Below are 25,383 nucleotides of genomic sequence, written 5' to 3'. Positions count from 1 at the left end.
AATGTTACCTTTTGTATATTACTGATACAGCGCCCAAAAGACCTTTTAATTACTGTTCAATTGCATTGAAATGCAAAATATTGAAAATACTAATTATCCCAACACAATTTACGGGAACCAAAAATATTTTTTCTTTAGTCGAGCAAATTGAGCTTCGAATGCTCAGACTGGACAGTGACTTTCGCTGCTGACATGCCAAGGCTATAACGCCCGGGTGATGATTCAGCAGCTTTCTCCAGTCTTTCCCCTGTCCTCAGTTTAGGATCAGGTACGCAGCTGATGTGCGAATGTATACAAATGTTGCAGACGCTGAGGAGTGTATTGGAATGCCCACCTGCGGCTTTGCAAATGCAAAGTACAAAGATGCAGCAGATCCTTTGATTATTGGATGTCCGAGTAGCCCTATGGTTGCACAGAAATGCCATGTGCACTGAGTCACCACAGCCATATTCACAGTGTGCAGGATCGCAGATGCAGGCTGTGACACACCCAAAAACAGTTCCATCACAACTTTGCCACTACTTCCAATTACCCCTCCCCCCCAAAAAAACAATCCCTGACTGTCAATCACGCTTATAGTAAATAGTCACTGCAAGTGACTACAGTAATGTACATTGACGCATGTACAGTGCAGATTAGACACATGCAGTTTACCGATAATCGATCCACTGTGAAAAAAAATCACCATTATGTAAAACTCTGAATGAAGCCCATTGTCTTCCATTACCCTACAAAGACCACAAAAATGCTTAAATTGATTCTGATCTTTTCTATGACTGGTATGATAATGAGTTATAATGAAAGTAAAAAACACAGAGAGCATTAGTGTAAAATAGGCAACATTTTGCTTCTTCTAGACCATGTTACATCCCATCTATCGGCAGACTGATTCAATTCCATTGTAAGCAACTTTAATACAACATTCCTGCCCCGAATGCTACTCCTCTTCTCAAACTCAGGGACCAAGGCAATTGAGAAGATTTATAAGGGATTTTTCGCCATATACTGTAAACAATGAAGAACGTTTATTTACTTGTTTGAAACATTATCACGTTTTTCTTATATATATATATATATATATATATAGATTTCTTCCTGTCAAAATACTTTCCCACAACCGTAGTATTTGGGTGTATAGTGTATTTAAAGGTGTACTAGTAAATGATGACTTGTGGAAGATGTCCCTGGTTACCTCAAGGTATACTCTCTGCCGATAGACACAGATAGAAAGCCTGTATGTATCCCGGCATTGTGACACAGCATTACTGTGTCACAATGCCTGAAGTAGCCGGCATTGTCCGGGTTTAAATCTTCAAGTTCTTAAGTTTTATTATGTGATATTGTTCAAATCCATCCAGTGGAAAGTCCAGAATAGGCTTCCCGGGTCAAAGTTCTGCCCGGCGCACACCGCCATGAGGACCAACCAGGACCCCAACCACTCCATTAGGCATCCCAGACCAACTGCCACCCCTCTGTTAAGTTTTTATCCATATCCATCCAGTGGAAGGCCCAGAACAGGCTCCCTGGGTCAAAGTCCTGCAAAGTTGTTTGTCTGTCCAGTTATGCACTCAGACACCCCTGCACTGGTTGGGATGATACCAATGCGAGGTGGTCCACTTGGATCCAGGCCAGGTTTTATGGGGGTTAGGGTCCCAGTCGGACCTCCCATTGGTGTATGCTGGGCAGAACTTTCACCCAGGGAACCTGTTCTGGGCCTTCCACTGGATGGATTTGGATGAAAGCTTCACAGAGTGGTAACATTGGATCCCAGAAGACATACTATGGGGTTGAGGTCCCGGTCAGTCCTCTCGTTGGTGTACACTGGGCAGAACTTTTAATCAGGGAGAATGTTCTGGGCCCTCCACTGGATGGATTTGGATGAAAACTTCACAGAGGGGTGGCAGTTGGTCAGGGAGGCCTAATGGAGTGGTTGGGGTCCCAGTCGGACCTCACGGCTGAGTGTGCCAGGCAGAACTTTGACCCAGGGAGCCTGTTCTGGGCCTTCCACTGGATGGATCTGGACAACATCACATAACAAAATGTAATAACTAGAAGATTTAAACCTGGGAAATGCTGGGTACTGTACTTCAGCTAGTTTTAAATATAAGATTGGTAGCAGTCAATAGGAGCAAAGTAGGACACGCATGTGGTGTTGCCTGAAAATGCTGTTTGACAGTTCCCATAGCAGGGCACTAAAAAGTATCTGGCACAAATCAATTGAGTGGTTCATTACTATATCTGCCACTGCTAAAGCAGAGCTTTATCTACTACAACTTAATGCTTACGGCCACAGGTGAGAGGCTGACATGCAGCAAGTTTTTTAGCAGGAATCTTTCTTTGAATAGCTGGAGAAGCTTATAACTTGGCATTCCCTGGCTACCTATTTTATTAGCTAGGAGAAAATGTGGTTTGTGGCATGAACCAATTCCTGAGCTATATGAGATCCCACCAGAATACTGCCTTGTCTCTATGTCGACATCTGCTTTTGCTGTGACTTGTTTTAACTTGCTGATAACTTTTAATTCTTTGGCATGTTCTATTGGCATACCAGGGTACTTCTGCACCCTGGGCATGCCTCCTACACAAGTGCTTGTGATGTTGCAACACAGACAAGAAGACCGGGAACAAGAAGCTGGGAACCAGGTCCTCTCCGAACAGCAGAGTCCTTCAGACAACTCATAAGCATGAATGAGAGTGCAGCAAATATGCCATCCTCTTGTCCTTGCGTTCTAGACGGCTGCATCAATTGCACCACCTTCAGTACGGCCCTGTTATATTATCCCGTTTTGCCTTTCAAATGAAGAATACCAAAAAGTTACTAGCATACATAAAATGTTATCCAAGTGATTGCCCTCTTTTCCATTGCTTTAACCCAATGTTAGAAGTATAACCTTTCGTAAGCACAATGGAGAAAAATAGCACAGTGCCTGCTGCATCAGCACCAATATTTCCTTAGGCAAGGTCACCATGCATCTCAATCATTTTTTCTTACATCCCTGTATATGGAATACAATGTTGCGCTGTCATGATTGGTTATCCACCTTAGTGTTGTAGCTCTAGATTCTGTTAGCCAATATGTCTTGCTATGCGTTTCACCTGTACTCTCACATTTGTTTCTCACCCTTGTCAGTTTCAGTCTAAACTCAATAGAGCATTGAATTGCAAAATCTAAGCCCCATAATCCTATATGTACATATGTCATCTCAAGAAAAAAGTCACTGCCGCTGATGACATACCTATATTTAAAGTAAACATTGAAAAATGTCTATAAACTCATAGTTACGGATATTAGTGGGAGAATATAATTTATAATTAGGAGTGCATTACAGCTGCTGGTTCCCAGGATTTTCTGAGCTGTGACATGAATGCCGACACTTTGCCACATAAATCTACATTTCAATGTTTAAATATTGTATTAAATAAAACAAATATCACAAATTAAAGTTTTTTCAAGCAGAATTTAAATATAATTCACATATAATTCCTCATGAGTTTCTTTTTGTTACCCATACATTCTAGAAATTCACCCAGACTGGTGTTACAATAATCACTAGCCCTGAAACACTGATTAGTAATTACTAATGTAACATAAATTCTGTATGTAGTCATGGAAGACATTAGTAAAATAACCACTCTAGCAAATATCCCTGTAGCCTTCAATGAAATGTTTAAGCACATCCGATGCAAAACGGATCGAGGCATCCAAGCAAGTCAGATAATCCTCAGGTGAACTCTGTGTGACTCAAAAGATATTGTGCATGCCATATATTTCATGTTTTTTGTGCCTTTCTAGTGTATGATAAGGTTCAATGCCAGATAGTAAGTAGGGACGATCAGAAACATTTTAGTCTTACATCTATCATTTTGACTGTAATTGGATGAGAGAACTTGCATACCTGTTGGCCAGAATTAGCATTTGGCTGTGAGGTACAGTGATTAAAGTGAAACACTAAACATTTTTATATATTTATCTTTTTTGTTTTATTTTCAAATAGCACATTTATTTCAAGTTTGTTGCCAAAACACTACATCTATCCATTCATATGTGCTAATTTAGCCTCAGGATTATAGTTGATTTCTGAATAAATACATTGCTTGAACAGTTGGTTTGGGGCATTTTCTAATAAGTCGTGCATACTGAAAGAGCTGTTAGAGCCTTGGACAAGTCAATTGAATTTCTTGTCAAAGATTTCAGTCTTTGATTTATGTTTTTTTTAATTCTTATTTCTCTATAGAGAGAGTGACTGTTTTCCAAATACAGATTATTATTAATTGAGCCCCAGTCTGTAAGAAAGCATCTTTAGGAATGCAGTGGGATTAGCCACGCTCAGCGTGCAATTAGGTGATGTATATTTTATCATTTGTGAGGAAGATAAAATGCAATTGACCTCATTTACAAAGTGTATATGTATCATAAAAATCTTTAGTTTTGCATTAGTGAGTCTCGATGGTCCTCCCTGCCCTTGTCTCTACAAAATGGAAGTGCGTCTTGGTTTGCAGGGAGGTGAACAAATCTCACGAGGTCTCCTGCGCAAAAGTGTAAATCTCTTAGCAATTTCGTAGCGTGCCTTAAACTATTCGATTTTCTCATTTTCTCTTAAAATACTGCCCAGTTTAGCCTCAGCTATAGCCTAACTCAGTCATAATAGTGATACGACATATGGCTGTTTTCGTACATTGGCACTTTGTATTTTATACTTTGTTTTATATTAGACTTACTGCATATAGAAATGTGTTTTCCAATGGAAGTGTAACTTAAATGTGCAAAATGTGTCCAATTGATTTGAAATGGATCTGATTTGCTTTAAGCTCCAAGCAGATGCAAAACTCAGGTGTGTTTGCAAATATAATTAGATGTGTGCCTCTACTCAACGCATGTAACACCACTAAATATGCACACTCTTTACATCCTTTAATCTCATTTTAATGTCGGACTCCTCTGCTTGCTTACACTGCTCTGCTCAACGAACTAAACAGACCTGTGCACAGGCCGCGGCGCCTACTCCTTGCTTAGCAAGGAGCTATCTCACTTCACCCAACTCTTATCATTGTCCACTGCAAACTATTGTTCCTCCACAAATGCTGTACTTGCTCTGCAAAACAGTGCATTTTGCAGAAAATTTGGTAAACTGAGCAATCAAGGTGCGTGATGTAAGCAAAGGGGGCTTTTCTCTACTTGCCTGTTTTGTCATGAAGGTCTCATGACAGTTATTCACTAACAAAGGTCAAAATCTACACTAAAATCATTGCAAACTATCAGCAATAGCTTTGATTGACTTACTGCAAGCTAGATCAGAGATCTGAAACTTGTAGGTCGCATCTGTTCTTGGAGTACCCTGATATGCAATACATTCTGTTAGGAACTTCATCTTTTTACTATGGTGTCCTAACACTTGGAGACCAGGATAATCACACATTGGGCCTGATTCTGCAGATTATGCTAATGCTATCGCAGCTGTGAATTCACACGGAATGCAGCTGCTAAAAATATGCAATGCCTGCCAAAGCTCAGCCGGCATAAAGACACCACTGCTGCTTTTCATATCCATCCAATGTCGCTCTTCTGTGTGAACATCAGTACCATCGACGCACATCGACCTATCATGTCTGCTTTTTTTTGACCACCCTCCATCACCACCCCAAACGCTGGCAGCCTGTTACTCACTCTGGGATGGATTCCCCTGTGCATCCATAATTGCACACTACGGCTTATACGCATTCACAATGGCAAACAATCGCTCAATCTGCGTCCGTAATCACCATTTCGTACGTGGCTGAACGCCGGACCATTTTCCCAACTGAAAAAAAGGAAAAAAGCTGAGCCCTGTTGAGAAAGACCATGCAAACAATATGTCTCATTGGTTGCAGATTTGCACCTTTATACCATGTTGGTAAGTTACCCTCAGATCTTAAGGGAATTAGAAGCTTTCTTAACATGAGGTTTACCATTTTATCTTTTATTGCAAGATTTAACTCTGGTCCACAATACAAGACCAGGTTTGTACCCACCATGTGCACTGATTGTGCAAGTGCACCTACTGTAGGTTTCCACTGAGGTGCCTAGGTTTACAGAACAAGAGCAAGGTGGTGGCAATTATGGCATACTTTGATGACTTCTGTAAAGGCCCCTCAAGGAGAGTTCAGGAGGGGGCAACCTGATGGGCAGGAGTGTGGTGCTACATTCATTTAATTGTGTCAGCCTGCTGTTTAAAGCCGTGATTTGTGCCATTTTATAGCCGAGGTGGGGCAGGGATGTTGCAATTCAGTTCGAATCAAGTCACCAAGCCTCTGGGTGTGGGCAGCAGGGGAGTCTGGCCAACTCTGTCGGGAGGCTGGGAGAGCAGACGAACAGCAGTTTCCATGGGATGAATGGATGGAGCTCCTTCCAGTAAGCATACTGAAGTACTAGGGTTACCACCTTTTTATTTTCAGATTCCTGGACATGGCCAAAATAACGCTAGAGCTACAACTATTTTAGCCCCCTCATGCACATAATATATTCCATCAGGGCCCGACTTGCCCCTTTATATGCCATTGCCTCTTCTCCACATGCCACCATCACCTGATCACCCATCAGAGAGCCCCAACATGCGGCCATGCTGCCCCTTTTGCCATCAGACAGTCTGAGACAAAGCTTGCTGTGACTTCACAATTTCCTGAATGTTATTCATATATGAAAAGCTTCGGTATTATATAGAATTTTTAGATTTCAATAAAAAGAAATGTTGCAAAATACAGCAAGAGAGATAGGGAGATGATAGGCAGAGAGAAGGGGCTTAGAGAGAGAGGGGTGCAGAGTTGAAAGAATTAGACAAAGAAGGGGAGAGAGACAAGCAAAAGAGAGAGGGGGAGAAATATAGACAGAGAGGGCAGAGAGAGAGAGAGAGGGGCAGATAATTACACAAGGACAGTGTAAAAGAGAGACAGATTGTGAGAATGAATATAGGAAAATCTATATAAGAGCATTACATTTACACAAACATATCATATTAAACTGTTCAGTGAAAAAAAACTTCATTAGGTATTGAAAATCAGCATAAAAGAATTAAAAAAAACCCTCATATAGGGCTATAAAGGAAGAACAAAATACAAATAAAAATACAGTAGTCTGTAAGTGAGAAGTAGACGGATAAAGAAATCCAGTGATTGCAAAATACGCACTATAGCGCGTTTTTATGTGCTACAGGAAGTTGGGGACACAGGGCCTGATTCAGACCCACTCGCGAGCAGCTGTCCACTCGCAAGTGGGTCGATGGTCTGCACTGAGCATGCGCACGACGGAGGGAGCTCCGTCGTGCGCATGCGCCAGACACGACGAGCGAAGGACTTTCCTTCGCTCGTTGTGTCCGATCAAAGGGGGCGTGCTGTCAATGTTGATTGACAGCACGCCCCCTTTGGTGGGCGTGCCGGGGGCGTGCCTCCCTGACGGGGGCGTTCCCACGGGAACGCCTCCCGTCAGAAGCCGGCCCACTGACATCACTAGTGATGTCAGTGGGAGTGATTTTGGCTCTGATAGAGCCAAAATCACTCCGGAGCTTGCGGTTGAAAACCTCAACCGCAGGCTCCGGCTCGCAATTTCGATGGTCGCGATGGTCACGACCATCGCGGCCATCAAAATGCACGCTCGTATAGCCTGTGGGTGGTGACCCACAGCTATACGAGCGTCCAGGAGGACGCTCCATGAAAATGGAGCCCGGCCCTCATGCAGAGCGTGCGCTCTGCTCAGAGCGTACGGCTCTGAATGAGGGCCACAGTTTTTAAACGGTTGCTGCTATTTCCAAGTTGGAGAAAGGACCTCTGTGACGTAGACACCACGTGACCGCTGCAGGAGGCTGGACAGCTCCTGCGTTACCATCCACTAGGGCATAGAGGGGGAATAAATATCTGTGGCGAGCGCAGTGAGCCACCGTGCCCGAAGCGTGGTGAGCGGAGCGAGCCCGCGAGGGGCCACTTTTGGTCCCCCTTTACCATCCCCGCCCCTCCCCCTTTCAGGCCAAGTCACGTGGGTGTGACGTCACAGGGCCATCAGCCCTCTATAGTCTAGACCTAACCATTTTTAAACTGAGCAGGTCCTGCAGGACGCGCTGTTTGTCCTGTGTGTGTGTGCAGCTCCGCAGCATCCAATCACTACCGGCACGTCTTCTCAACCAATCACCGCCGGCAGATTTCCCTCACTACAGTTCCTAGAATGCCCCTGGTGCTTGCAGCTCCTCCTCGATCTGTGTCCGCCTTCAGCAGCAGGGGATCCCCAATGAGGGTGACAGCTCCGGTCCTCATTGTTCTCCTTTCCGGCCCACTCTCCCTGCCCGATAGCCAGACTGATGCTGGTACGCATTGCCTGGGCCCGTACACCCTCAATGCTGCTTTGCTATAGAAATAAAGATGCAAACACTGCAGGTCTCTGGGTAATGTACTGTATGGAGTAGCCGTCGCTGTCCCTGTGTAGGGGAGGTAGTGGTGTGTGCCGCCTCAGCTGCCGCACTATTACACCTCCCAGCATGTCCTGCCGCCTGGGGCTTGTGGTTCCCCTCCAGCCAGGGAGGCATAGGCTTCCTGACATTGCTTCCCTGTGACTAGGAACTATAGTGCACCGCGCTCTGCACAGCACTGTACATATGTATGCATGCATGTATGGATGAACCGTGAATATAGCAGGGTCTTTGTGTTCTGGCAGCTGCCGCCCGCTCCTCACTCATTCCCAGACATACTCAGTCGCTCTTCCTGTGCCCTCGGCTCACTCTCCCTCACACTCTGCTCTTGCCTCAGCCGCAGCCACTCTCCATTTACTGTGCCTCAGTGGGGATGTTGGCTGTGGGCAGGGGAGGTGTCGGTAGGTGCCCCAGCTATCTACCCTTGCCCCCTTCCTACACCCAGTACTATCTGTCCATAACCTCCTCCTTGTTCCCAGTACTGCTCCAGCTGCTATCTACCCTTACCCCCTCCCTACCCTTAGTACTGCCTGCCCCTAACCTCTTCCTTGCTCCCAGTACTGCAACAGCTGCTATCTACCTTTGCCCCCTTACTTTGACACGCACTATCTGCCCCTAGCCCCTTCCTTGCCCCTGCACTGTCGCAACTACTGTCTACACTTACCCCTCCCTACCCCAGCTCTGCCTGCCCTAACTCCCCATCTACCCCAACTGCTGCTTGCCCTTAACCCCGTCTACCCCAACTGCTAACTGCCTCCAGCTCTGTCCCAACTGCTGCCTGCCCTCACGCCCCATAATATGTAATGGGACCCAAAAACAGTGGAGTAGGATCCCAATTTTTTTAAGTGAGGGGTCCCTGGGACCCACAATGTTTTTCACTCAGTGCGATCACTGAAATAATTTTCTTTAAGTTTTGTAGAGCTGATTCCCTTAGTCCAGTTCCCCAAACTTTTTGTGCGGTTGTACTGTCATTAGTTTATTTCATTTACCAGTAACACTTTGAGGGATATATTTACTAAGAATCATGTCTGGCTGAGAATGCATTCCCATGCAAGTTTTCCCTGTTTTTTAAACTCAGAGTTTACTAAGGCAAACAATCAAATAAAAGTCAAATGACCATCGAACCAACACACGAGTACTTTCTATAGATAGGAAGACAACTCATGGATTTACTAAGAATCGTGTTTAAAAACACAATAGAACATGGAGCACAATAGAAGAAATGTATGGAAGTGCCTGTGAGCTGCGTGTTGTGCCTAGGCACTGCACAGATCAGTGTGATCTGTGCAGTGGTTCTGTGTTTTATAGGTGAAATATAGGGTTTAAAATTAAGAAACAGAAAATGGGGTGTGGTCCCCCTCAAACCAAAAGCATAACTAGCTTTGGACCTCTTTACCCATTCTGGTACTGGAAAATCGTCAGAAAAACCAGGTGGGGTTCACCCTATTTTTTTTATAACAAGCATTGGACTTAACCTGCCAAGGTGGTAATGCACTCAGCATGGTGTCACCCTGCCAAAGCATTAACTAACCCCAAACTGGTCAGCCCAGGGCTGGCAATCCTCAGAAAGTGGGGACCCCACTTTTGCTTCTGGCTGTGAAGGCAATTATAAATTAAAGGTAGGGAGGAGGAAGGGAGGTCCAGGAAGGGAGGTCCAGGAAGGGAGGTGCAGCTACATAGGTACCTCTTCCAGAAGCATTTGTAGTCACAGCAAAAAAGGCAAGTGGGAAGGAGGATGAAGATGGGAGGCGAACGAGGACTAGAGGTGTGTGGGCAGATGAGGACTGCAGATTATAGGTGGGCGAGGACTGGAGATGGGTGGTGAGGCAGGCGAGGATTTAAGGTGTGCTGGTGAGGAAGGCGTACAGGTAGGCATACATTAGGAGGACAAATATAAAATAGATTTTATATATATATATATATATATATATATACTTAATCAGTCCACATATTTATTCACATAATACATATAAAGCCACATTTAAATGAGTCCAGACAAATGTTGCCCAGAATATATCCTCGCTAATGAATGCCTAATACATCATATGAAAAGAAACAAAATACGGCCACAACACTTGCAGGCAATATACTTGTATCAAATGTTACTTAGAAACAATGTAAAACGTTAGTCTATTTTGCAATACTCTTCGTGCAGAAGATATTTCTGTTAAGTTAAAAAGGAAGAGTGCATCGCACACAGTGTATCCAACATGAAAAACGGCTTTTCCCTGTAGAAGATATAAAATGAGCGGTTTTTTAGAATATTTCCAGTATTAGAACCACATTCAGTTATTAATAATTAACTGAGCACCTGATTGACTGTCCTGATTGCCAGACTGCCCGGGTGGGTAGCAACCCTAGTTTTGAAGAGCAATACAGATATGAGACTTCCATTTGCTGAGTGAGATTACTGATGTTTTGTAAATTTGAAGTAGCATTTTTAGCTGTGCAGAAAGGCGTGCAGCCATTTCCTCTCTCCAAAGAGTATAAGACACAATGTTACCAGTCCAGGTTGTTTTGTGGTGAGCATTGATTTCACTTTGTAAATGGATTCACCGTATTTCAAAAGCACAATAAGGATGTAGGTTATATCTTGGCTGTTGGGGTGCTGGAGCTCAGGATGCCGATGCCAGAATCCCGACACCAGTCAGAATCCCGGAGCCAGCATGCTGACCACCGGCATCTGGACGGTAAGTATTGGGGTTAGTTGGAGTTTTAGGGTTAGGCGCTGTGGGGGGGGTTAGGATTTAATACTGACTGGTGTTGGTATCCTAACCCTGTTTGGATGCCAGCGTCAGGATCCTGAACGTCTGCATCCTGTACCCAACCCTTGTATACTAATTGTCTGTTTGCTATTTTACCTGTCTCCCGATGTCAGATAATAATTTATATCATATGTAGCACTTTCAAATGTTTACTGTTTACTTTTTTTATATTTTTCTAACTATTTAGGAATACTTATTAACATTCTTCAGCACTTTCTTACTTTTTACTTACATTTATTTATATAGAGCACGTGTTCCGCAGTGCTTAACAAAGAATTATTGGCCATTTACAGCAGGCCTTTCCCCAGTGTAGTTTACATTCTTTAGTCCCTACCACATGTACACACACACATACACTATGGTTCATTTTTGTCAGAAGCCAATTTGTTTGGATTGTGGTAGAAAACAGGAATAGCTGGAGGAAACCCACGCCACGCAAACAAGCTCCACACAGTTATATACGCTATGCTCTGAGACAGTAATACTAACCAGTACACCATCCATTCTGTCAATTAGTGTCCAGGGGCTTTAAATGTAGAATTAGTTTGTCTCAATTAAGATTACCATTTATTTTCCCTACAACAAGAACACATACACACACTATAGTTAATTTTATTAGTGTGGGATAAAATCAAAGCCCATGTCGGAATCCCATGTCGGGGTGAGCGTATAAACTTCATACACATAATGCCCTGGTCTGAATGGAACCCACGACCATGCTCATTACAGATACCCTAATATTGATAATTTATATGCTTACTAACTGATCAAAGCTATTCCAGCAATGACCCTGATGTGAACATACTCTGAACACAGTGCAGTTTACAGCTCTCATCAAGCAGGCTGATAACACATTACATAATTTGATTCTGCCATATATAGTACATTATAATAAAGCAGAAAAGCTCAGTGGAGAAGTTGGCCTAACCTGGCAGCCTTTTTACGCAAGATAGAATTTTCAGGAGAAATGGAATAGAATCAGCACTGATGAAGCCATCTGTACGTATATAGGGAATGTAATGCATCTCAGGAGGAAAACCTATCTCTCCCGCATAAATGCATGCTCATAGTATTTATACAGCAGTATGCATCTTTACTAGAATAAGAGGTAAAGGAAGCAGATTAAATAGAAGAGAGAAGGGAAAGCAGTATATAAGTGGAAGCTGGTTGTAACATAAATGCTCAGCAGGGGATTAAAGTACTGAGTAGGTGTCACATCAGACAAGATTTAGAGGTATTGAAGGAAGTGTGCTGTTATAAATGCAGCCCTAGCCTGTTCTGTGATAGAACCTTGTCATCTTCAAGTTTTAATTTTGTTCATGATCTAGTCCTGTCACATTATCTAATAATCATTATAATTCTATTGCTTAAGGAGAACCTGTCAGTTTTTAGTAAGAATTATCATTAAACTTCTATATGTCATCTGATGTTGCTTTATAGATTTATTTTAGTTATTTACTGCTTTATGGCTCTGCAGTCAATATGTGTAGAGCGATTTAATGAGTGCACTCTGTTTGCCCCTCTGTACTGTAAAACATAAATAATAGGGCACATATATTTTCCAGTGTACAGCACAGTTATGTAAAGTAAGGAATGTTAGGAAAGGTTACTCTGTATTGAAAAACTCGTCATACACTACAGGTAGGGTTACTAAGAGGTGCACTATGTGAAATCTAGCGTTCTTCTGTGCTAATTGATTGTTTAATGACCTTACCAATGGTGCGTACACACGGTACAATTAAAATGGACGATATGAACGATAACGATATCGATCATCGTTGATCGCGGGTCGCTAAATTTGTTGGTGAGTGTGTGGTGTGCTGGATGATCGAGAACATTCATCCAGCACACCAGGAGGGTGCAGGATGATCAGACAGCGATATAGTTATCACTGCCTGATCGCTCCGTGTGTATGCACCATAAGTTGATATAGTGGCAGATATGGGGAGTGTTGCACACTTACGTGTATGCAAAAATATAACTGTAAGAATTCTCCATATACACAGAACTACTGTATAACGCATTTGCCACCTGACCGAAGCTTGTGTTTCTTGTACTAGTATGACTGCATTTCTGTCACTCACAGTTCTGTGACCAGTCACTAGCTCTTGCAATAGAAAAAGTCTCGAGGCTAAAGCACAGCTTAAATTATTGTACTTCTTTTGTGTTCCAGAAAGGTCATGTCTAATTTATACCTTATGGAAATATCTTCCCATCTGCATTTCCTTTATATTGTAATCTCTAGTGAGCAGGGCCCTTTCACCGTCTGTATAACTGGATGCTATTTTAGTGTTATTATGCTATGATCAATCAATCCTCAGTCCAATATTGCTCTTGTCATCCTGAATCTAATATTAGTCAACCCATGGAGGAAAGAGATAATGTAGTTGGGGAATTTAATTCAGTGCGAATGGAGATTTATTTTGGTAATTAGGTTTTCCTGACATCAGATATGATGTTCACAACTTCATATCTGTGGTGGGGAGAGTCTATAAAAACCACAGGTTGATGTTTAAATAATTTATATTACCTTTAGGGGCCACTATCCTGAAAAGTATATCAGTAAATTGTGGTGGTTTGTTACACAAAGGGATAAATGTATTAAGGTTCTTTTTTTTGGGGGGGAGGGGGGGAATCTGCCAAATAAAGCTGGCAGTCTTTCTTTTCTCTCCAAATTATGTAGCAGTTTGAAGGGTTAAAACTTAATTCACTAGTGGTGTGTGCGATTTAGCCCAAACTGCATGCATTTTAGAGAAAACTGCTATTATTACAACAACAACAACAACAACAACAACAAAAAATATCCCCCACCTCCCTTCACTAGCAGGCTGTGCTACTTAGCAATGGTCCTGCACCTAGAAATGCCTAATGACAAGTAGAATTGGATGTCTCCTGGTACCCCTGGCCTGTGCCCACATACATATTACAATAAAAGATACTACCCCCTATTACTGTATTAAATATTAGTGTCCCTTCATTCGTGTAAAAAATACTAGTACCCACTTATTCTTGTAATAAATAGTAATGTCATTCTATTCTTATAATAAATATTTATTTATCCCTAATATTTCTAATAAATATTAGTTCCCTAATATTCTTGTAAATAATATTTGTGCTCCCTTATTCTTATAATAAATATTAGTGCCCCTATTGTTCTTGTAATAAATACTAGCACCACGTATTATTATAATAAATATTTGTGACTCTGTATTCTTGTAATAAATATTAGTGCCCCTTTATTTGTGTAATACATATTAGTACAACCTTATTCTTGTTTATAAATATTAGTGTGACCTTATTATTGTAATAAATGTTAGTGCCATCATATTCTTGTCATAAATATTTGTACCCCTTAGTCTTATAATACATATTGGTGCCACCTAATTCTTTTTATAAATATTTCTGTTTTATTCTTATAATATGTTAGAGCCTCCTTATCCATGTAATAAATATTAGGGCCCATTTATTCTTGTAAAATATTCGTGCCCTCTCATTCTTGTAATATTAGTGCCCCATTATTCTTTTAACAAAAGTGCCAACATATTCTTTTAATAAATATTATCGTCACCTTATTCTTGTAAGAAATATTAGTGCCCCTTATTCTACTAAAATTCCTGGTCCCTAATTCTTATAATAAAAATTTGTGTAATTGTATTCTTGTAATAAATATTAGTTTTCCTTTATTCTTGTAATGAATATTAGTGCCTCCTTGTTATTTTAATAATTATTAGTGCCCCCTTGCCCTTATTAGTGACACCATATTTATTTTAATAACTAATAGTTCCCATGTAATCTATTGCAATTTTGCCTCCAGTTATTGCCACCTAAAATATTTGGTAGTGTAGAGGTAACAGTAAGTATTTACGGTTACTATTCTTCTTTTCTTGATCCCACTTAATCCTTTGGCAAAGAAGTATAACCAATTGAAGCGAAACAGACCACTCACAAGGAGCACCCAACATGAAATGAGTTAACGAGCAAAATAACCTTTATTGTTCCACACAATATTCGCTTCTTCTATTTGTCAGTAGAATTTGGACTTACTGTAAGTGCTCCCAGTTCTACTACAACCAACAGCACACAGCACAACTAAGCTAAACATTGGAAGATTATGTGTTTGGGATCTATTTTCTATACTAATAATATATCCAGAGTTGATTTTAAAAAATGATAAGTTTCTCTGTGGTTATCATGCATGAAAGCTATGCAGATTAGGGGGCCCATATCTAGGCACTGCCGAGGGACAATGCTAGTTTTAAATCACTATAGGGTTTCTTTGCCAGCTTCTATATGACATAAGTCAATGTATTTAATCACATGTGCATATATGTATATCTTTTTAAGTTTTTCAGAGCCCAAACAACATTATTTGGTTTCTGCCATTGTACCCTCTAAATCACCAGTGCGAACATTGGAGAAGCATGGCAACGTTCCCCTACGATCAGCCAATAACGTTGTCAAAGAAAGTGCTGTAAAGTCATCTCAAGATAACAATAATATATGCATGAAAGGTAATATTTTATCATCAATTCAATGCATATGTTTTACAGAATGTTGTTATACATTTTGGAAATTCTATAGTAGGAGATGAGTTTATGAATATGTTAAGCATTAAAATGATTGTAAAATAACTACTTATAAATATTTTTTTGAAAATACCTGGGTCCCAATAATTGTCATGCTACCAAGTTTAATAAGAGGACACCTATAGATTCTTTTTGTGTGTATGTCCACATGTTTATCTATTGTTTTTTCTTATCTGTGTGTTCTAAAGTTTACTCAGTTTGTTTTTGTACTTTCATGTGTAGATGTCCCATGTGCACTAATCTGCTGGTGAGAGCCAGCCCCTTGTGTACCAATCTATGGATGAGAACCTGCCCCTTGTGTAGCAGTCCAGGAGTAAGAACAAGCCCCTTGTGTACCAGTCTAGGGGTGAGAACCTGCCCCTTCTGTAATAATATAGGGTTGAGAAGCAGCCCCTTGCATACCTGTCTAGGGGTGAGAACCTACCCCTTCTGTACCAGTCAAGGGGAGGGAATCTGCCTCTTGTGTACCAGTCTAGGGGTGAGAACCTGCCCCTTCTGTAACAGTATAGGGGTGGGAAGCAGCCCCTTGCATACCAGTCTAGGGGTGAGAACAACCCCTTCTGTACCAGTCAAGGGGTGGGAATCTGCCTCTTGTGTACCAGTCTAGGGGTGAGAACCTGCCCCTTCTGAACCAGTCTATGATTCAGAACCTGCCCCTTGTATACCAGTCTAGGGGTGAGAACTTACCCCTTGTATACCAGTTTAAATCTGCCCCTTGTGTAAAAGTTTAGGGGTAAGAACCTGTAAGTTGTGTACTATTCAAGGGGTGAGAATCTGCCTCTTATGTACCAGTCTAGGAGTGAGAACCTGCCCCTTATGTACCAGTTTAGGGATAAAAATCTGTCCCCTGTGTACCAGTTTATGGGTAAGAACCTGTCCCTTTTGTACCAGTCTAGGGGTTGAGAATTGGCCCCTTGTGTACCCATCTAGTGGTGAGAACCTACCTCTTGCATACCAGTCTAGGGGTGAGAACCTGCCCCTTCTGCAATAGTATAGGGGTGAGAAGCAGCCCCTTGCATACCAGTCTAGGGATGAGAACCAACTCCTTCTGTACCAGTCAAGGGGAGGGAATCTGCCTCTTGTGTAGCAGTCTAGGGGTGAGAACCTGCCCCTAGTGTACCAGCAGAGCCGTAACTAGACTTTTTGGTGCCCTGTGCCTGGGAGAGCATTGGTGCCCCCTCTCCCCCCCCCCCCCCAATTTTTAAATAGGGATATAAGATTCTGCACCTGAAAAAGGGCCATGGTCTCATGGGGAAGGACCGGGGAAGAAATAGGGAAGGCCAGGAGCTGCTGGGGTTAAAAGAAGAGGAAGCTACAAGTGAGAATGATAATAAACATTAAAATTGACAGGCCCAAATAGCACCCCCTGCCCTGCGGTGCCTTGTGCCATGACACTGGTTGCGCTACCCTAGTTACGGCCCTGTGTACCAGTCTAGGAGTGAGAACCTGCCCCTTGTATACCAGTCTGGGGTGAGAACTTGCCCCTTGTGTACCAGTTTAGGGGTAAGAACTTGTAATTTGTGTACCATTCAAGAGGTGAGAATCTGCCTCTTGTGTACCAGTGTAGGAGTGAGAACCTGCCTCTTATGTACCAGTTTTTGGGTGAGAACTTGCCCCTTGTGTACCAGTTTAGGGGTAAAAACCTGTCCTCTGTGTACCAGTTTAAGGGTAAGAACCTGTCCCTTTTGTACCAGTCTAGAGGTTGAGAATTGGCCCCTTGTGTACCAGTCTAGGGGTGAAACACTGCCCCTTGCTTACCAATCTAGGTTTGAGAACCTGCCCTTGTGTACCATATAGTAAATTAGAACATAACAGTTGGCAGGAGTGCCACAGACACCATGTTCTTATGTTCCTGCTGATTGGGTGATATTACACTACAACTGTATTTATTGGCTGATCTTTTTCTTTATGCAGACATATACATTTATTTTTTTGTGCTCATAAATATTTTTTTCACACATTAGCCAGCTAAATAAGATGACAAAAAGTGCTACTGCATTTTTTTGTAAGTACAGCTTAAAGAATATTGATGCAATTGCTAATTTTAGTTAAAATGAAATCTGTCTAGAAGCATTCCCCTCTTGGTGAGGAGTTAGACAGTTACAAGATTCATGCATGTTCCAGTGACCTTGTTAGGTGGTTAGTTTAGTACTCAAATAGATTTGTTATATTTATTTACAAATTTAGACGCTACATTTGCCGATACAGCACAACAATGTTTATGTCACGAACCCATTTTGCTTTCATGGGGTTTGTTATGGCAGTGATAGCTTTACTTTAAATAAACCATGGGAAATAAACATTAACTTTGTGAAAGTGAGTAATTTTAACATTTACAGACACATTCTTTTTTAATTCCCTAATTAGGGCAATTAGTTGTGCATTGATGCATAATGCTCCTTTGTCTTCACTGTATTTGACAGTAAGTGTTACAAAGCACTGTTAATGGCCTGTAATAAAAAATATAAGTTGTTACATTTCTATATAAGGTGTGAAAGTTTTTACATACTAATTGTTTTACCAATCTGCAAAATATGCCACGTGTAGAAAAGTGATTCTCATCTGCCACGGGCTTATGATAGACTGTGCTGTTATCTGGAGTCAACACGAGTGTGACAGGACAATTAAGCAGTTGACATCTATGTATACTCTTTTAATATATTCAATACAGATCATCTTCTTACAGCATCACATTCAGAAGACAGCAAATCAATACAGTATAAAAGCTTTAAGGACAGACAGAGCTTGGATACAGCTTTAATGGTAAACGTGCCCCAGGTAAAATTATATAACATCTTTTCATTCTGTTTCATCTAATATTTGTTATACATACTGGGTTGTAGTAAAATGCAATGTAAAAGAATTAGGGATGTTCTTGTTTTTTATTTTTTGTTTTATAGTTCTGTGGTGCACAGCTTGCTAAGGGAACAGATACAGCAGGAATACAGTAAGCATTAGTAGACAGTGGTGTTGATTAAATGTCCGTGTCTTTGCAAATGGTAAAATTGATAATACATGCTAATGTACTGTACAGTCATACTGTATTCTTAGCCTTTACTGACTGGTGGTGCAATGATGTTCCAAAGTGTGACATTATGTGGTGTACAAATAATATCACAATTTAGATTTGCTTCACAACATGTAAGCAGAAAATAAAGGTAGAAATGATTGCCGTAATATAACCTGCTGTAACAGTGACCTGGAATGTGGGAAGCACTGTCTCAGAAATATTAAGCTATCCATTAAAGGGTATTTCCACCCATACAATATAATTCCCTACTGGAATTCCATATGGGGTGCTGAGAGAGGTTGGGTTTATGTACTAATTACCTTGGCCTGGGTCTGTTGGAAGAGCCCGGTGAGTGCCCAGACCAGCTGCTGAGCGGGACAAATGCCTCCATTAACAGAGCGCAGTGTTGCTCATAGTATTTTACATGGATTTTGTTGTGGGGACATTGCTATGCCTCCTGGATTTGGTCAAGACCCCTCATTATAACCCCACAGAATGTTTGTTTCAAAAGCCCTGTATGGAGGCAGCTTCCTCATCCAGCTTCACTCTCCATGGCGGAACAGCAACATGCAGCACCACACACAAGACTTTATCCGTCCCCACCCTCTTGCTGCTGTATTTATATAAGTAGGGCTGTAATGAGGAGTGCAACTGGTGCTACCACCCAGGCTGAAGGAGCGACCCTGTCACTGCCCCAATGACACCTGATAGAGGCAGCTTGCCACCCTTTTTCACCATGCTGGTGCCTGGAATGGCACTCCGCTACACAGAAAGGCACAGGGTGGGTCCTTAGGATGTGCCCAGCATCCAGTTTCCTACTCCCAGCATGCTTGTTATGAGATGTTATGACGGGGGTTGAGGCTGTCAGTCCAGAATGCAGAGGCTGCCTTCTACGTCACTGTGTATAAAATAAAATTAACTCATTTCCATATGTGTCAAAGTTTCAGTTAAAGTTTGGAAAAGGGTACAACACAAATCCTACCTCCTCCCTAATTCTAACTACAGTTAGTTGTGGGCAAATTCGCTACCTTTGAAAAGAACCTCTTGAAGACATTAGTGATTCCTGAGCAAATATCTTGTTGGTGGCCCCCCAAAAAACTGTAAAATGTAAGGGTTATTTACAGCTGTATCCAACAAGTAGAGTGCATAAAAATATATAAGAACAATATACTTTATTTACTCTCTGTTTTAACTAGAACACATAAGAACTCAGAAAGACCAAATTATTGCTCTGGTTTTAAAGCTTGAACAATTAAGGGGGAATCCAATTAGCGGGGTTTACCCCCTAAGTTAAACTACTGAGGTGAAGCTGCGAGGAAAAGTCAGTGAGAAAAGGCACCCGCAGGAGGGTTAACACACGGGAAAAACCTATCATCTACAGCTCATGCAGAATCAGTGGATTAGCGCGACTTAACCGCTGTTGGTTTCCTTCGTGTGGAAAATACGTGTCTGACCAATACACCAATACCTTAAGCAACTAAGAACTTATAAACTGTGTTGAAAGCCAAATAAATATAAAACAATTGCAATTCTTCCCTGCTGTAACATAGCACATATGCTTACATTTTGTTCCACTTTTAATAGATATGTGGGCGGAAACTGAACATGTAACAGCTTAAATAGACAGTCCTACTTGTGATTGTGACACAGTTGTTGATTCAGCTGTAATATATAAAGATTTTATCAACTTTTTTCTGTTTCTAGTTTAAATGCTGAATTCAATCTTTATAACAAAACAGCCCTCCAGGAAATTGTCTGAAAATATGCGCAAAAATGCTTAGCGTACTTTGGACTATACATTTCTCTGTAACAATTTGAAAGAAAACGTTGCAATTTTTAAAGTTAAATAACATTGGATGAAGTACAATAATAAACAATTACTTGGGTAAATCATATTTTATTTATTTTCCATATACTTAAATACTTCTTATCAATCTCACACATTATGGTATATTACTGTTTGTATTCTTTATAATTGTTGTACAAATTGTCACATAACACTGTAAATATCACGCTGCAATTTCGTGTTTTGAAAATATATTTTATTTTGTAAGTGATCACAGATGTGTGGACATTTTTTTTTATTCAAGGCTGTTTATAGGTACGGCTTGTTTGTCTAATGCATATTCTTCTAATAAGTACCTGTTGTTCACTGTAAACCTTTGTACATGGCACTTTGCCACTCTGAGTGGCGATCGCCTTAGGACATAAGCACACACGTGTACGACAACAATGAAAAGAAGAGGTTACCATGACTCAGGATGGCAGTTGAAAGCTTGACCAAATGCATTGTTTTTACCTGTGACCTATTGTGTAGTGACCAGTTTATCTTCCTTGTATTGTGTGTTTCTAAGGTTAATTCCTATATCATTTGCTGTATATATATCATACATGCCTACCCTCCCAGTTTTCGCGGGAGGCTCACGATTTTTCGGGTAACCCCCCGCACCCCCGGAAGGGCAAGCATTTCTCCCGCATTCTGCCCACTTCCTAGTGAAGTGGGCAGAATTAGGAGAATACCCGCGGCAATCGCGGGTCTCCGTGAAGGGGGCGGGGCTTAAGCTGTGATTCTGCATGAATCACAGCATTTGGCCCCACCCCCTATGTAAATTGTGCCCAATCGTGGCAATTTTACCACGAGGGGGCAGGGCTTAATGACGCGAATCGTCAAGCCCCGCCCCCGTCGGCCCCCTGCTGCTTCTCTTACTCGGGCTTCTCCCGGGAAGAGAATATTAAAGGTAGGCAACCCTGATATATATATATCGTACCACACTGACCCTTGCAAGTCAGTGCGTTCAGAATTGAAACCTTGTTGGTGGCTAGCTTTGGTGTGTATGTACAATACACAAATGCATATATTTACACTGCAAAAAATTGACTTACAGGCAGTTCTAAATGAGACCCTTTATCTGATTGGCAAGTGCACCCGATTTTTAAAATCAGTTAAACACTTAAAGAAATCTTATACCAAATAATATCTAATCTTTTTGCAACTGCTTTCATTGAAAACAAGCACTGCAGTAAGAACTGTCCTGTTTACTGAAGTTATACACTATAGGGTGTTTATTTATTTATTTATTATTTATTATCAGTTATTTATATAGCGCACACATATTCCGCAGCGCTGTACAGCAGAAGGTGATGGTGAGCGTAGGGCCATTTATTTTTCTGTAGATGAGGTTACTGCAGTACGCAGCTGGAATATTTAGTTTATATACAGTGCTTATCCATTTATAAATCTATATTAGTGGAGAATTATCTGATCTGTAGCAAACGTGCACTGCTGAGCATCAACAGCAGGTTAAAACTCTTCACATTTGATTGTATTGGATAAAGGCAGCAGGATTATCTTTGTTTAGTTTCTGCAAGTGTTTTACTTTAAAATAACATGACATAAGTTACAGTTTGAAATGTTTTTTTTATGTTTTATATTGCTTTGGCTTTTATGTCTAACAACTGACTTTATCATCTCTTTATATTGATTTGAGTACATATGGCAGCCTGTGACAAGGAAATCAGCTGTGGCAATATAGATAGTGTGTGTGACAAAATACATTCATATTCATATAATATCATGCCAAGTATTGCTAGAATCTTACATCCTCTTATATACTTATACGAGTGTAGGAATGACAATCCACTGCACGTGCTGGGAATAAAATGGTGACCTTAATTTCTTAGTCTGTGTGCTCCAGTTTTCATTATGTCCCACTTGCAGGAGATTGCATGTAGACATTGAGTGTCATTATCATGTAAGTGTTTTGTCAAAGAGTGGTGAGCATTGCTCAGTATGACCTCCATTACATATTATTCCTGCACCAGGAGACCCACAGGTTTGGATAGAGCTGAGAAACATTAAAATACTCAGCTGGTTAAATGCTACAGGGGATTGTGAGAATGTGTTATCTTGAATACTTTATCAGAAACGTATATCTCTTCATCTTGTCGCCTTATAAAAAAACACCATTAAGCTGGCAGCTGAATGTGATGGTTAGATAAATAATTTCTAAAGCATAAATGTCTGTGACCGTAACCATCCAGCAACGGAAGTAACATTTATCAATTTTGTACTCTGGTGTCATTGATTTTAACATGACTGAGATAAATATTTCTTAAAATATTCATTAAAGCAGAACAATATTAAGTGTCACTTTCTTTTTACCTTAGCCATTTGAGAGCATTATACTCAGAGAAAGAAACAGAGTCTCAGAATACCAAGGATTAAAAGGATTTTTCATTTTGGAAACTGACCACACTGAGGTGAAAACTGACCCTTGCCCACTGAATACCCCTGATCCCAGTGCACTAGATGAGGAGATCACCTCTACAGGTAAGATCACATGCATGTCTGACTAGCATCCTGTTGCTTCATACACTAGTAGAACCTTTACTAGTGTCATAGGTTGTGGTGACTCTTGAACCATAAGGTTTTCAGGGCCTAAGGCATTTCTAGTTCTACTAATAGGGACAAAAGGCGCAAGGCCTGAACTTCTTCACCCTGTGACGGCTCTTTTCACCCTCAGTGCGTTTGACGGCATGACATCACAGAAGAGGAGGTTGGGATCAGAAAGCTGGGTGCTGGGCACCTCTTTCGTCCTAAGGATGTGCAGAGCACCTTTTAAAGCACCCCATGAGCGTGAGAAAGGAGCCGATGGGGCAGTAAATGTGCCGCACCTTCAGCCTGATCACGCAATCCTTGATACAGCCCTGGAAAGGGGCTATTGATGAAACAAGATACTTCATTGTAGATGTTCTATAATGGGAACATCTTTTCATTATGTTTCATCTAATATTTATTATACATACTGGGTTGTAGTAAAATGCAATGTAAAAGAATTAGGGATGTTCTTGTTTTTTTGTTTGTTTTATAGTTCTATGGTGCACAGCTTGCTAAGGGAACAGATACAGCAGGAATACAGTAAGCATTAGCAGACAGTGGTGTTGATTAAATGTCCGTGTCTTTGCAAATGGTAAAATTGATAATACATGCTAATGTACTGTACAGTCATACTGTATTCTTAGCCTTTACTGACTGGTGGTGCAATGATGTTCCAAAGTGTGACATTATGTGGTGTACAAATAATATAACAATTTAGATTTGCTTAACAACATGTAAGCAGAAAAATAAAGGTAGAAATGATTGCTGTAATATAACCTGCTGTAACAGTGACCTGGAATGTGGGAAGCACTGTCTCAGAAATATTAAGCTATCCATTAAAGGGTATTTTCACCCATACAATATCATTCTTACTGGAGTTCTATATAGAGTGCTGAGAGAGGTCTGGTTTATGTACTAATTAACTTGGGCCTGGGTCTGTTGGAAGAGCCCAGTGAGTGCCCAGGCCAGCTGCTGAGCGGGACAAATGCCTCCATTTGCAGAGCGCAGTGTTGCTCATAGTATTTTACATGGATTTTGTTGTGGGGACGTTGCTATGCCTCCTGGATTTGGTGAAGACCCCTCATTATAACCCCACAGAATGTTTGTTTTAAAAGCCCTGTATGGAGGCAGCTTCCTCATCCAGCTTCACTCTCCATGGCGGAACAGCAACATGCAGCACCACACACAAGACTTTATCCGTCCCCACCCTCTTGCTGCTGTATTTATATAAGTAGGGCTGTAATGAGGAGTGCAACTGGTGCTACCACCCAGGCTGAAGAAACGGCCCTGTCACTGCCCCAATGATACTGATAGAGGCAGCTTGCCACCCTTTTTGACCATACTGGTGCCTGGAATGGCACTCCGCTACACAGAAAGGCCATGGTCAGGAAGGCAGTTGAAAGCTTGACCAAATGCATTGTTTTTACCTGGCACAGGGTTTTTCCTCAGGATGTGCAGAGCACCTTTTAAAGCACCCCATGAGCTTAGGAAAGGAGCCGTTGGGGCAGTAAATCTTCCTCACCTTCAGCCTGATTGCGCAATCCTCGATACAGCCCTGGAAAGGGGCTATTGATGAAACAAGATATATCACTGTAGATGTCCTATAATGGGAACATCTTTTCATTATGTTTCATCTAATATTCACCTGTGGGCCTGTTGCTCATTAATCATACAGAAAAATATATACTTAAAATACTGAAGGGAAAAAAATGTGTATCTTTGTTGGCATGGTCTATTTTAAAATCAGAAACCATATGTGTTGAAACGGAACAACATGTAATTATATTTCATAATGTATTTTGATAGTGAATTGTACGCCCATACAAAACCTTCTTTTTGTTGTCTCTGCAGCTTTTGTCAGTGATTCAAATTGAATAAATACATTGCCCTGTTCTGGTGTTTACCTAAAAACCTAGGACACAGTACTTAAGTAATTATGAAATGTACTTGGCTCTCAAAGAAAAAGGTACAACAACTTTAGGTGCCGGATTGAATTGGACACAGTAATTAAACGCGGACGGGTTAATTGTTCTGCCCTAAGAGATATCGACAAGGCACATCCGCCTACTGATGTCAATATATACTGTATGTAGAACTGAAGACATTATTTACATTGAAGTGCCATAAGTCATAAGTGCCGTAAGTAATGCTAGATGGCGTCACTGTAATCTGATGTCTTGGAAATGCCAAGACCTGTAATCTGGCATCTTGTGAG

General features: G+C 41.3%; 1 protein-coding gene across 2 annotated transcripts in view; it reads left to right on the top strand.

Moving 5' to 3' along the window:
- Positions 1-25,383, top strand: part of ZBBX (zinc finger B-box domain containing) — a 224,708-nt gene that overhangs the window by 136,342 nt on the left and 62,983 nt on the right. The window contains exons 14-16 of one of the 2 annotated variants that reach the window (XM_088452313.1): positions 15,539-15,705; positions 18,467-18,558; positions 22,958-23,120. In XM_088452313.1, coding sequence (XP_088308439.1) covers positions 15,539-15,705; positions 18,467-18,558; positions 22,958-23,120 — 422 coding nt within the window. Of the gene's footprint in view, positions 1-15,538; positions 15,706-18,451; positions 18,559-22,957; positions 23,121-25,383 lie in introns of both variants that reach the window. The other variant, XM_088452312.1, reaches the window with a different exon arrangement.

This window comes from Taudactylus pleione, unplaced genomic scaffold, assembly GCF_031769625.1.
Source record: "Taudactylus pleione unplaced genomic scaffold, aTauple2 ptg000037l, whole genome shotgun sequence".
Classification (NCBI taxonomy): Eukaryota; Metazoa; Chordata; class Amphibia; order Anura; family Myobatrachidae; genus Taudactylus; species Taudactylus pleione.
This window is presented reverse-complemented; position numbering and strand designations above follow the sequence as displayed.